The 14,068-nt window shown below is 55.5% G+C and overlaps 1 protein-coding gene across 11 annotated transcripts in view; it reads left to right on the plus strand.

Moving 5' to 3' along the window:
* mef2cb (myocyte enhancer factor 2cb) overlaps positions 1 to 13,499 on the plus strand; it is a 55,470-nt gene extending 41,971 nt beyond the window's left edge. For 4 of the 11 annotated variants that reach the window (XM_053871907.1, XM_053871906.1, XM_053871908.1 and 1 more), the window contains 7 exons: positions 2,132 to 2,275; positions 3,871 to 4,051; positions 5,608 to 5,655; positions 10,709 to 10,881; positions 11,953 to 12,082; positions 12,279 to 12,444; positions 12,666 to 13,499. In XM_053871907.1, the coding sequence (XP_053727882.1) occupies positions 2,132 to 2,275; positions 3,871 to 4,051; positions 5,608 to 5,655; positions 10,709 to 10,881; positions 11,953 to 12,082; positions 12,279 to 12,444; positions 12,666 to 13,014 (1,191 nt within the window). In that variant the 3' untranslated portion in view covers positions 13,015 to 13,499. Of the gene's footprint in view, positions 1 to 2,131; positions 2,276 to 2,448; positions 2,587 to 3,870; positions 4,052 to 5,607; positions 5,656 to 10,708; positions 10,882 to 11,952; positions 12,083 to 12,278; positions 12,445 to 12,665 lie in introns of all 11 variants that reach the window. The other 7 variants (XM_053871915.1, XM_053871910.1, XM_053871912.1 and 4 more) reach the window with 7 other exon arrangements.
* Positions 13,500 to 14,068: the final 569 nt, after the last annotated feature.

Consider the following 14,068-nt stretch of genomic DNA (forward strand, 5'->3'; position numbering starts at 1 on the left):
GTTCACTAAAACCACATTCCAAACAAGGCTTTGTTGTGCTGACATGAGAGATGAGTGGATTGTTATTTGTTTTGCGAGCAGGCAGATCACTCCTTGTCACTTGTGCGGCTGCTTGTGATGGAGTAGCGGTGTCTCCTCTGTGAGTGAGCGCTGACGGAGGGAAACAAACGAGAGGAAGGAGTTCACGGAGATGAACTTATCTTCCTGGCACTCTCACACACCCACCCACTCACACACAAGACTGCTTCCCCTCGCCCCCCTCCTCCCACACACACTTGATCAGCATCAAATACAGGGTGTACTAAAGTAAATTTAATTACGTCTGTCTGATATGGAGCCTCAGATGAAAGTGGGAGAGCGCAGTGTGAAGCGTCGGCTGCACAGACGGAAGCAGGCCCGTGATATTCCTCCTGTAGACTAATCTCCCTTTATTAAAGCCAGGAGGAGGGGGGGGGGAGCTAGTGAAGGAGAGTGGTGGTGGGTGCCTTTGATGAGATCTCTAACTGTCAGCTACTGTACTTCTCCTCACTCCCACTCTGTCTTTGTCTCATCCTTTACAAGGCGAATGAACAGAAGTGGCTCCACTAACACAGTGGCGAAGCTCAGCCCTGTTGTGGTTATGGTCGGCAACAACACTCTGGCCCCTGGCCCCTGCCTCTGGCCCCTGCCTCTGGCCCCTGCCTCTGGCCCCTGCCCCTGCCTCTGGCCCCTGCCTCTGGCCCCTGCCTCTGGCCTCTGGCCCCTGCCTCTGGCCCCTGCCCCTGCCTCTGGCCCCTGCCTCTGGCCCCTGCCTCTGGCCCCTGCCTCTGGCCCCTGCCTCTGGCCTCTGGCCCCTGCCTCTGGCCCCTGCCCCTGCCTCTGGCCCCTGCCTCTGGCCCCTGCCTCTGGCCCATGCCTCTGGCCCCTGCCCCTGCCTCTGGCCCCTGCCTCTGGCCCCTGCCTCTGGCCTCTGGCCCCTGCCTCTGGCCCCTGCCCCTGCCTCTGGCCCCTGCCTCTGGCCCCTGCCTCTGGCCCCTGCCTCTGGCCTCTGGCCCCTGCCTCTGGCCCCTGCCTCTGGCCCCTGCCTCTGGCCTCTGGCCCCTGCCTCTGGCCCCTGCCTCTGGCCTCTGGCCCCTGCCTCTGGCCCCTGCCTCTGGCCCATGCCTCTGGCCCCTGCCCCTGCCTCTGGCCCCTGCCTCTGGCCCCTGCCCCTGCCTCTGGCCCCTGCCTCTGGCCCCTGCCTCTGGCCCATGCCTCTGGCCCCTGCCCCTGCCTCTGGCCCCTGCCTCTGGCCCCTGCCTCTGGCCCCTGCCCCTGCCTCTGGCCCCTGCCCTTGCCTCTGGCCCATGCCTCTGGCCCCTGCCCCTGCCTCTGGCCCCTGGCCCCTGCCTCTGGCCCCTGCCTCTGGCCCCTGCCCCTGCCTCTGGCCCCTGCCTCTGGCCCCTGCCTCTGGCCCCTGGCCCCTGCCTCTGGCCCCTGCCTCTGGCCTCTGCCTCTGGCCCCTGCCCCTGCCTCTGGCCCCTGCCCCTGCCTCTGGCCCCTGCCTCTGGCCCCTGCCTCTGGCCCCTGCCTCTGGCCTCTGGCCCCTGCCTCTGGCCTCTGCCTCTGGCCCCTGCCTCTGGCCCCTGCCTCTGGCCCCTGCCCCTGCCTCTGGCCCCTGGCCTCTGCCTCTGGCCCCTGGCCCCTGCCTCTGGCCCCTGGCCCCTGCCTCTGGCCTCTGGCCCCTGGCCCCTGCCTCTGGCCTCTGGCCCTCCATCCTGGACGCTCTAATGAGGGCAGGTGGCCATCAGGTGGCCGAAACGGAAACTGCTGTCAGCCTGAATTCGGTTAGTCAGCTGCTTATTACTGTGAGGACACGAGCTTTCTGCCGCTCCCTGTTGTAATGACCTTTTTGTTTTTGACAGTTTGAAAGTCCCATGATTGTATTTTGTCCCGTGTATTGTCATGGACCGTGATCCCACTCCGTGTGTGTGTGTGTGTGTTGAACCTGTCTTCATGATGCTGTTGTTTGTGACTCGGCTCGCGCTGCAGCTCAGCGCGTCCGGTGGGACGGGGCCAGGAGGGTCGGCGTCCTCGCCCCCTCTCCGTCGGACGGCTCGGTGCTCACCACCCCACACCCCTCAACTGTCTTGTGCAACTGCTCTGTTTGCAGACATTGAGAAAGAAGGGCCTAAATGGCTGTGACAGCCCAGACCCCGACGCAGACGACTCGGTCGGCCACAGCCCCGAGTCTGAGGACAAATACAGGAAAATAAACGAGGACATTGATTTGATGATCAGCAGACAGAGACTGTGTGTAAGTACCTTTTGTTGAACCCTTGCCTTCCTCTCACCTCTCTTTCCTCTCCCCCCCACCCCTCCCCTCCCCTCCCCTCCTCCTCTCTGTCTTGGTGTCGTCTCTTCCTCCCATCCGTCTCTCGCTCGGCGTCTGCCCTCCATCCTTCTCCTTGTGGTTGTGGGACCTGGCAGGCCTTGAACAAGAAGGAGAACAAAGGCAGCGAGAGCCCGGAGCTCGAGCCTGCGCTCATCCTCACGCCCCGCACAGAGGAGAAGTACAAACAGATAAACGAGGAGTTTGATCACATGATTAAGAGTCATAAGATCCCTGTAAGTACTGGTGCGGCGTGCCGGCCGAGCTAACCGAGTGCTGACTGGCGCTAACCCAGCTAACTGAGACTGGCCCACACGTGACGTGGTGTGTCGCAAGCTGCTTCTGTGACTTGCCTCGCTGAGCAAAGGTCCTGTCATTTGCTCGGCCTGCGACCACAATGAACAAACAGTTTTCTGGAGTAATGGCTTTGACTTTCTCCGGTGACAAGTGACGACCTTGTGGCGTTCCCACCTTGAGCCGTGAGCCGCGATGCCTGGGACCGGCGGGCGCTCCTCCACTGCACGTTTGCCTGCAGAGACATCCACAACTTTGGTTTTCCCCCTTTTGTTTTTTTAGAGAGAAAATAAAAAGCGGCCACAATTGGTAACATTCGGTGGCAACTGAGATAAGAGTTGGAGAGAGACGCATGTTTAAGGCAGCGCTACCTTTCTCTGACAATGACCACATTTGTATGGTTCCTTTGAAATCCAGAAGTCCGAGTCAAATCAGCGGCAGAACAGCAGCTTTGCTGACGACGGGCTGATGTGGTTTTGGGAAGGCCGGGGCGGGACGGGTCACATGGGGCTGGGTGCAGGGGTGGGGTTCTGCAGCGAGTGGCAGTTCAATATGTGGTTGGGGCGGCTGCCAAGCCTGGGGCTTTCTGCATTCTGGTGGTCTGCTCTGGGGACTGAAGGCCAAGAAGGAAGCTGAGCAAAGACCGGAAGGAGCGCAGCTGGTGATCGACAGGTCCCAGGCAGACGGATGAGGAGGAGACGATTCATGTCAGCACGGCTAAAACTCACATCAGCCACGTGCAAAGAACGCTGGGATGAGCTCCACGCTGCAAGACACATGGCAGTAATTTGGCGCTCTATTTTCTCCTTCCTTAAGCTAACAGTCTGAAGCAGCCACTTCCAGGGCGCAGCCAAGGTTACGCTCCTCTGCCAAGTCACACAATAAACATGACAAACTAGAGGCCCGGGGCCGACCTCTCACGTTACCCGACCCACCGTCCCACTGCGAACGTCCAGAGAGTGCTCCGCTCGCTGCACTTCAGTCCCACCTTGCATCCTTGCATGGAGGACGTCGTGCTTGTGAAGTGACTCTTGCACTGGAGGACAGTAGTTGTGAAGAAACTCCCCTTTGTTCCCATTTTGCATGCCTGTCCAGCATTATTTTACATGTGCTCATGTTTGTCTTCTCTCCTTGAGCGACAGCGCCCCCTTCTTTGAGGTTGGTGTCTGTGCTTCCACCTCCAGCTGACCGCCTGCCTCTCTCTCTCTCTCTCTCTCTCTTGTCAGCAGGCCATGCCCCCCTCAAACTACGACATGCCCGTGTCCATTCCCGTCAGCAACCAGAACAATCTCATCTACAGCCACCCCGGCGCCTCCCTGGGAAACCACAACCTCCTGCCGCTGGCGCACCACGGCCTGCAGAGAAACAGCATGTCTCCTGGAGTTACACACAGACCCCCCAGTGCAGGTAACCCTGCCGCTGCATTTCTCTACCTTGGTGTCTCCTGCCGAGTCGCCAGAGCACGAGTGATGTTTGTAGCCAGCCTTTTCTCTCCTGCTCTTGAGAGTTCTAATTCATCTGCCTAAAACGTGGTGTGAACACTACGTGTCCTTTGATGTCCCTGTCGTGGAATGGGCCCGTATTTGTTTGGGTCACGATGGTCTCATAGCCTCGGTTTAGTGAGGAGGTGTCATGGCCTGTTGACTCATGAACCCGCCAGTGTGACATGCCAGTCGTCAAAGGCCACATACCAGTCACACCACTTTTGATGCACATACAATTGGAATGTATAAAGTTTAGAAAGATCATTGAAGACGACACACGCGTTTACAGTGTTTTAAATGAGTCATGTGGCTGCGTTGCTCAACCCACTCGATAACATGGTCGGTGACTAGTCGACCTTCAAAAGAATTGTTAGCTGCTGCCCATAGAAGCCAGTTATTTAACAGCATGTCACGCGAGCCACAGCGCCACTTGATGCTGCCTCCACAGCCAGCGATGGCAGCTGTCCACTGCTGTGTCTAATCCAATCACAGCACAAATACAGCTGCAGAGGTTTGGTGTCAGGACACAAACATCATCGTCCAGTCCAAGAACACGGCAGGCGGATGAGAGGCCGAGCGCTGGACGAGTTCACAGCAGGGATGACTTCTGGAAAGTGACGCGATGTGGCTGTGTTAAAGGGGCGTGGTCACTTTCATTTGGATGCAAAAGTACCCGCATGATTAACATTGTATTTCATCATAAAAGCCTAAAAAAGATTTTGACTTGTCCTAGATGAATCTCACAATGTGAATATAGTAAAAGCTACAGCTGTTTCCGTCGTCCCTTAAAAGAAGAGCAAACACCGGACACGGAGATGAGAAATGAAAGTGATAAATGAGACAAACTCATCATCTTTAATATTCAGTCATGCCTATGAAGCGCACTGAATTTTTACCAATATTTTTGTTGCAGCCAGAGGCTGTGAGGACCAGACAGGGGCGTCTGATTGGGGTCGGCGTGCTTTGTTAGATTGTTTCTTTCTGGCAGATTATATGCTCATAAAAGTCCCAGTCCGATGGCAAAGACTTGGGGCGGCCATTGAATGTCAAGTGACACGATCGGAGCCGATTTTTTCTTTTCCATTGTTGTTGAAATTCCTGGCTGCGTGCCGCTGGTCTGAGACTGCCGCCCCCACCCTGTCATTACGCTGCATACAAGACGACTCAGCTCAAGTTAAATATGAGTTCTGGAGCTTTCGCCGTCCACACCAAACCACACATGCCCTGGACCCGCCCACTCTTCCACCTCATTTGGCCTTAAAATAATCATGTGTCATTTTTCTTGGACGGCAGCTCCCGGCTTGTTCGCAGTGTCCGGTGTTTGGGTCTGAGTGGGAGGCAGTTCTCTGCTCCGTGTATCAGTACACAGAGTGACGTACAAAAACACACACGCTCACCGGAGACCGGCGCTGGAGTGGATGCTACGTGGGTGTCTATCCTCTAATGGCTTCTCTCTTCTGCTCTTCTTTCATCGTTCAGGTGGCCTCATGGGCGCTGACCTCACCACTGGCGCAGGCACCAGTGCTGGTAAGAACGGCCTCAGAATTGTCTGCTATCAAACACACATGTTGTGCCCACTCACCCACTCGGGCTTATAAAACACATGACTAACAGTCACCTCAAACCAAGTGGAGTTTTTCTTTCCGTGATTTGTTGATGTTAGTGGTGGAGGAGAGCATCTGGGAGTGTTTGTCCGGCGCTGGGGTTGTGACACACTGAGCCTCCGTGCTGCTGAAAAGAGCCGAGGAAGATGGGTTGACTCAAAAGAAAAAAAAGAAAAAGGTTCGGTCTGTATTGAGAAATCAACCAGCGTTTGAGGGGGTTGTCATCATAATCCAGCGTGAAGGACGCGTGACGTGTCCGTGGGTTATGGCGCTGAAGTTCACGTCCAGTTCCTCAGCAGGGCAACGTGACGTTCGTGTCACGGGGTTAAAAGTTGGACTGCATTTTTGGACGGTGTGAAACGGCCCCGGCCCCGTCTGGCCCCCCGGGGCTCCTCTGTCTGGTCACTCCTCGCACACGGCCGGACAACACAAGCCTTTGTTGCGGCGTGTGCTGCTGGAGCGGCGTGCTGCTGAGCGGCCGTCAAATGTGGTCTTTGTGTCGCGGCGGCGAGGGAACAGAGGCGCAGTGTGAGCGCTGCGTGTCGCTCGGCGGCCGCCACAGACTCATGCTGCATGCTAAAAGATCTGACTCAATGCTCTCTTGCATCGCACAGAGAGAGGCAACTGGGCCGGGCGGGTGATTAACATCCAGCGGTGGTGAAACAGATGGTGTTGCTCGTGAACTCGGTCAACGCTTGTAACGATGTGACTCAGTGTGAGCCGGGCCCTGTTTAACTACTGTAAGTCTGAACGATTTGAGACGCGGCGTCTGGCCCCGAGTGCCCGTCTTCTCTCTGTCGAAATGATGAAAGTGTGTTTGCCTCACACACACGCGCACGTGCGCAGGCAGGAAGGAGCCTTCTTTGTTTCCAAAGTGTCATAGTTCCAGCGTCTGCAGAGAGACAAAGTGACAGCTTTCAGAGATGTTCCCACCTGGGACTAGTATTACCTGGGGTCCCCCTGTAGTCTGCCACCGTTTCAGAAGTCATTTATGTCTAAATCCCATTAAAAGCTGCCTCAGTCTACAAGCGCTGTTTTCCTCCCTAATTGCCTTCCCATCCTCGGCAAACCCTTGCACATGGACGACCACCGTGAGGCGCCGCGCTGGGAATCAAGGGTTTGATGGAGAAGTATCAAGGGCCTCCCGCAACATGCAGCTTCTCCTCTTCCTCGTCCCTGACGCTTGCAAGTCACTCTTCACAGGATCAGGATCAGACTGTGGACGTGAAAATGTGAGCAGTGAAACCATCATGATAGGTGATGCTGAAACGTTCACACTGTGTTTTCATGCGTGACCGTCCCTGTTGACTCCCACCCTTCGTAGAAAGAAGCCCAACGTGCACTGCAACAGTTGAAGCCCAAACTCTTTATTAGCTTCAAACAAAGTTCTATTTATTCGTTTTGTTAAACTTCTTAAAATCCTGTGGTTTTAAGATATATTTTTTGTATTTCTTCAGCCTTCTGGTTCTGACGATGACCAGCAAATAGGTTGCCAGTCGTTACTGCTGCTTCTTGAGCTCATAGACCAACACTGAGTGAGTGGAGAGAAAAAGTTCCCGGACAGCCAGAGCATTGAACACAGTCCCAAGTGTTACCATGAAAATGACATGTTACCATTATACAGAAACAATTGTCATTTATTGTTTACAAGAGAAACTTTCTTCAGTTTCAATATGTCACCAAATATAATGTGTAACGTGTTCCCCACTGAGAATATATATGGTGACATCATCAACTCTAGCAGCCAATTGGTGCGTCCCTAGCGTCCTCTTTGCGTTTGGGCTCCGACCCGTAAGAGTCAAGATACGTCGGCTGATCCATGAGCAGGTCGTGGGGGCAGCGGTCAAAGAGAAGCCGCCCCAAACCTGCCGAGAGACTTCAGTGTACTCTGAGGCTCGGGTTGGAAGAGCTGACCAGGGAGGTGTCCAGAAGATACACTTGGAAATGAGCTTCAGTCTCTCAGAAAGCCAAATGACTCCTGTAACTTTTCTGCCCCGGAACGCTTCCTTCACATGATGACAGAAACTTGTTGAGGTGTGAAAACACAGAGAATCCGTCCGTCCATGCTGCACTGCGCTGGCTTGCACGGCTCCATCTTGGAACAACCGCCAGACTAAATGGCACTTGAATGGAGATGTGCTTTTTGGTTGGCTTCTGTGCGGCGTGTGTGTTAAATCTGTCAACTCCGTTGCTGGTTGGAGGGAGCAAAGCTGCGGAGAGAAACCAGACGGAATGAAGCAGAGGTTCAGACACCTCCCACCTCCGCTCTTGCAATTATGTAGCTGTCAAATCTGCTGCGATCAGCACAGCCCTGTGACAAATGAACAAGAAACTGCTGTCACTTCCGACATCAATGACTCCCGGCTCCTCTTCTCTGATCCCTCGCCCAGCAGCCGCTGCACTGGCGGCCGACCCACCGCCTCAGTTCCAAACCGCTAACGGAAGAATGTGTCTCTACGGGGAGAAGCAGAGGGCTCGCCAGTGAGACCACCACAGGACATCAGACATTGGCTCAGGGACAGTGAAGTGCCAAGGTTGAACCACATCTCTCTTTGTCTGTGAGCAAGAGGAACAACGCACACGCCGAGTCCTCATCTTCATCGTCGCCGCATCCATTGGATTTTGCGCCGTGGCCTGGACTGGACGTAAATGTTGCTGTTCTTCTGGGGGGTTGGATTTTGGATCTGAAACTAGATGGGAAACGGATTGAGACTAGAAAGGAGAACCAGGGTTTCAGACTGGGGATAGCTAGTTTGGACATGGAGGCGGAAGGATGCGCCTACGACGACGCTGTGAAGCCCCGTTCCCTCCGCCAGGCGGTAATTCACCCAACAGACGGTGCGTTCCAGTTCTTGGGAAGTGAGCGGTTACTCCCCACCTGTGATGTCAGGCAACGTTCAGGAAAGGTGAGAGAATCCTGGCCAGACAAGATGGCTTCAAAGCAGCGCGAGCGTCATCTCACAATCTCACAATGGAGACCTCTGACTCGAGCTCGTGCCTTGTTTGGCCATTACAACGGTGGTTGGTGACGATGATGAACGTTTCCTTTCTATCGGGCCGCGGCAGAGCCTGTTGCGTTGTAGCTGCAGAACCATTAGACCAATGCACCCGGCGTGAACCTGGCGCTGGCGTCCGCAGTGACATAATTCTGGGATTTCGCCAAAACAAAGTGAGTGGCTCCCACGCGGCCAAATCAGCCGCTCTTCACGCCGACACTTCCACGCAGCTGTCCGATTGAAGGCGTCCCAGTCGTCTTGACCAAAGGCTTGGAGATGGCCGCTCCGAGCCGACGTCTCTTGTTGCTGGATTCATCCGTACAGAAACACTGACGTACTTCCTGCTGGGTTATTTACTAAAGTGTGTGTGTGAGAGTGTGTGCGGTGCCATTCATCCATCTCCACATGCAGCCACTCCATCTCACAAAAGCAAAAGCGTGAGAATGAAAGAGCGGGAAAAGTGAAGAGGCAGCTGCCTCTTGGCTAATGTGCGCTGAGAGAGGCGTTTAATACAAAACACACGTGTATCCATCCGAGCGGCCGCCGTCACATGAGCTCAGGCAGGACCGGCGCTGAACACCATCCACGCCGGCGAACTCCGCCGCGCCGCCGGTCCCACTGTAGACGCGCGCCTCCTCCTGTCTGACAGCCTCATTTCCTCACGCACTCGTCGGCTCTCTAGATTGTTCACATTGAGCTTTTCAGACCTTTCATTTTCAAAACAACAAAACCCTTGCTCTCAAATTAAACAAAGATCAGCAGGGGAAATTACCCAGGAAGACATCTGCAACTCGTTTTCCCCCCCGGAGTATATGATTAGGAAATTCATTTATGTCTAACATGTAATTCCTGCCCGTCTTTCAAGTGGCAACGTCCACACAGCAGCTCGTGTGTTCTGCCGCTGGAGGCGCGAGGGAAGTGGAGGGGGCGGAGCCAAGCCTGTCGCTGGCTTCACTCTGCTGAGAAGGTTGCTGGGATTTCACCACTGGGGGTGAGGGACGCGCCCGCGTTTGGTGGGACATGTATTTGTAGACGCCGAGGCTCTTTGTCTGCAGAAACCACAAAGTGCAGGTTTGGCTCTGCCGCTGACATGGCGGCTCCCCCTCCAGCCTGTGGTGGAGCGAGCGATGATGAGATGGTTGGACGTGATTCACAACCTGTTGCCGGCCACATGGCAGACCTGGACGAGCCACTTGTGCTTCAAGGTCTGAAGACACCAAACACCTGTTCTGCACTCAGAGTTTTCTGGATTCTGTCCTGAGATCTGAACTAAAGGCTGCTCTGAGTGGCTCACGGCTCTTTTCCTTTGGTTTCATGCAATGCGCTGCATGTGAGGTTTGGACTGAGTCTCCTTCTGCCACATGAAGCCACATGTCTTTCTCCATGCGAGTCTCAGCAGTGGGACAAGACAGTGACCGAGCGTCCAGGGTCCAAGGGTGGGATGACAGAGGCCCAGCCCTTCTGTGGGAGTACTGACCCTCTCCCAGCTGGGCTCGCACCGGGTACTCCACCACACTGCTTTCTCTCAATTTGGAGGAGCAGCAGTTCTGCTACCAGTCTCCCACGGGTGACTGCGCTCGACCTACCTGCAAATCCCAGGCTGTGGCTTTTGGCTCAGCTCTTTCTTCACCATTGCCGATCCATCTGTGGACCTCACACTCCATCCTACCCTCACTCGTGAACCAATACAGAGACAGCAACATTTGCCATCCCAAATCCTCCAACGTGAATGAGTCCGTCTGCACCCCGTGTTTTGGTGGTCACGCTTGTTTCCAAACTCAAACCTCCATCTTCTGTGAGACCAGTGATTTGGTTTTTCATTTTTCTGACTTTGGCGTGAGCTGAAGAACTTGCAGGTGTGTAGTACGGGTCTCGTCCTGTGTGCCGGCCGATTCCGGTCCTGAGGCCGTGACTGTGCTCTGGAGTCTTGCATGGTCTTCATAATTTGGTGAAGATGACCTCCTCTCTCTTCCTCCTCAGGAAACGGATATGGGAACCACCGTAACTCGCCGGGCCTGCTGGTCTCCCCGGCCGGGATGAACAAGAACATGCAGACCAAGTCGCCGCCGCCCATGAACCTGGGCATGAACAACCGCAAGCCTGACCTGCGTGTGCTCATCCCTCCCGGCTCCAAGAGCAACATGCCCTCCATTGTGAGTCACATCCCTGCCCAACACCCATCCGACTCCATATTCCCGAATCCCATTAGCTCCTCCATCTCATGTCCTACTTCTCCGTTCGCTCCAGACTTGGCTCGATTTGCTTTCGATTCGCTTTAGTTGTGATTTCCAGCTTTGCGGCGTCTCACTCTGGTGTGTGTGCTGAAGCTTTCCCTGCAAAGTCTTGTCCCTTTCTCACTCGCTGTAGAACTTTTCTGTTGCTTCCAAACGACGATCCCTAGTTACTGCTGTAATTCACCTGAACTCATCGCCGTTTTTATGCCTCCAGTCTGAGGATGTTGATCTGCTCTTGGTAAGTCAGACTGACACCGGGTTCAATGAGACACGTTTCAGATTTACCTGATGGTCAACGCGGAGGTGAACCTTGTTCTCCTTCGTTTGAAATGAGTTCATTTGTATGAACAAAATGTCAAGGAAGATTCAGCGTGAGATAATTCACTGATTTTCTGAGACACCGTGACAAAAAGCAGCAGGATTCGTGGCAGACTTTTCAAAGTAACAATTAACCAAGTGAAGTGGAATTGGAGAGATGACCTTTATTCAACTTTTGTCTAATCACTTCTTCAACAAAGAGGATTGAGAAAAGAAAAGGCAATTGTAGCGTCGAGGTGCGAGTCAGAGCGGCTCGTCAGGACTCGCAGTGCCACCTTGTGGTTCCGCAGAGTTCCTCCTTCCCTGCAGGGAGCTTCTGTCCGTGAACAAACGCCATGCGGTCGCAGAATCACTCCACATGTATTTGAACACGAGACCACCTTTGTGCACGACGCTGCGGTCGCTCCCTGAGCGTGTGTGAAACCTTTGTCTGGCTGAGACTCCTCCACGTGTCACGGCCGCCCTGCGTTGCCGTGGCGATGGCTGCTGTTACTATAGCGACGGGGCTGGTAAATGATCGAGTTGGCGGGCTTCAGCCGTGCTGCGTGTGTGCGTGAGTGATTGATTTTCCCAGAAGTTGTTATCGCGTGACTTTCCTCCGCAGCTGTTGGAAAAGCCACTTGTATCGCGTGGCTCCACGTGTCTCTGACGCCGCTTCTCTCTCCGCCACAGAACCAGAGGATCAACAACTCCCAGTCGGCCCAGTCTTTGGCCACGCCCGTGGTGTCGGTGGCGACCCCCACTCTGCCGGGCCAGGGCATGGGCGGATACCCGTCGGCCATCTCCACCTCCTACGGTAACGGTGCGTCCCTCAGCTGCTCATCACACCTGCTCCGTGTCCGGGGCTGAGGCAGCAGGACGGGGCTTTGTTTTGGACCCCGTCATGCTCCTCCTCACACTTGAGTGTCCTGCCGCCGAACAGCAGAGGGCGCCATCGCACCGCGCCGGTCCTCCAGCGCCCCTCGCGTGACACTGTCCCGTGCTTGCTGTGTTTGCAGAGTATTCCCTGAACAGCGCGGACCTGTCGTCCCTCTCCGGCTTCAACAGCGGCAGCTCTCTTCACCTGGGCTCCATGAGCGGCTGGCAGCAGCAGCAGCAGCAGCAGCAGCAGCAGCAGCAGCAGCACCTGCAGAGCATGCAGCACTCGGCCCTGGGACAGCTGGGGTGAGTGGTCCTGGCTCACCGGCCGGCAGCCCCGCGCTGCTCCCCACCTTCACCACGTGAAGAAGATGCAGACCTGCTGGCCTGTCTGAGCAGGAGAAGCGCGTGGTGCGGCCTCTGGCCGATGATGATAACTTGATGTGTTGGTGTCAGCTGTTCTGTACGGTGAATGTTTTGCTTCTGCAACTCTGTAACACCGTGCGTTTTTCCTTCCCTTCCTACAGAAACTGCTCCAGCTCTCACTTGTGTCCGGGGTCCAATCTCTCCCTGCCCTCGGCTCAGAGCCTGCACATCAAGTCCGAACCCGTTTCACCCCCTAGAGATCGCACGGGCAGCACGCCCGGCTGCTACGGAGGCGGGGCGCCGCCTCCTCAGAACCCCTCGTCCCGCCAGGACTCGGGGCGCTCCCCTGTCGATAGCCTGAGCAGTTGTAGCAGCTCCCACGAAGGCAGCGACCGCGAGGAGCACCGCAGCGACTTCCACTCGCCGCTGGGCCTGGCCCGCCCGCCGCTGGACGAGCGCCAGAGCCCCTCCCTCAAGAGGGTGCGGCTGTCGGAGGGATGGGCCACATGATCGCGGGGCCGCCAGTCAGAAGGCCCCTCCGCCTTCTCTGGGCTCACCTCCCCGACCCTCGGCCGCTCGCCGGACCTCGCCCCACATCCCTCTGCTCCTTCTCTCATTTGGATTTCAGCTGTGCGTGCGTGCGTGTGCGTGCGTGCGTGTGCGTGCGTGAGCTTGGACGTGTGTAGACGCCGGTGGGGTGGTGCGGGGGCAGCCAGACTTTCTGGTTGGGAACTATGCACAAGTGTGTGGACAAAAGGGTGACAGCTGCATATATCTGGGCACGCGCACTTGTGTGTGTGTGTGTGTACATATGTGCGTCCTCAGAAACAGTCAGGTACTCCACCCGCCGTCGCCGCCGGCCATTCAACAGCTTCTAAACAGTCCATTTCAATTGAGCGCCACGACATTATTTATTGCCTTTGTGTCACCTGCCCATCGACCATGAAATATGAGCATTTATTTGTGACACCTCAACGTCTGGGCTCAGTGGTCCTCCCCCCCCCCCCCCCCCCCCCCCCCCCCCCCCACACACACACACGTCATCGCAGGTGCGTCACTGTTGAACCAAAAGACAAACCCAACAGAAGAGCGACGGTCGGGTGCGTCAGATGCCCGAGCACTTGAGTGGACCGGCGCTCCACGTGTACAGTTTCACTGCTAAACACCGCCTCTGCAGTTCTGTCCCGCGCGACAGCTGTGTTCCACGTTAGAGGATGTCATGTTGCAGGTTCAACGTATTTATGTAAATAGAGGGTGGGGGGGAGGAGGGGGTCTCGGACACGTTGCCAGGCAAACCGGATTTATTCTCTCATGAAATGACACACAATTATGCAACGTTTTTGTAGGATTGTGCGGGTAATGGGGGGTGGGGTGGGGAGGGCAGGGGGGGAGGGTGGGCCAGGACCACCTTCAGATCTGAGAGCCAGTCAGGACAACTCTGGATCTAGTGTTAACTCTTCAGTATTACTGTTAGGAAAAAAACTGTCAAAAGGACAACAAAAAAGGAAGAAAAAAGAAACGAAAAAACAGTTGTACGATACACTTGCTTATATTTTCATATGAA

This window comes from Synchiropus splendidus, chromosome 7, assembly GCF_027744825.2.
Source record: "Synchiropus splendidus isolate RoL2022-P1 chromosome 7, RoL_Sspl_1.0, whole genome shotgun sequence".
NCBI lineage: Eukaryota > Metazoa > Chordata > Actinopteri > Syngnathiformes > Callionymidae > Synchiropus > Synchiropus splendidus.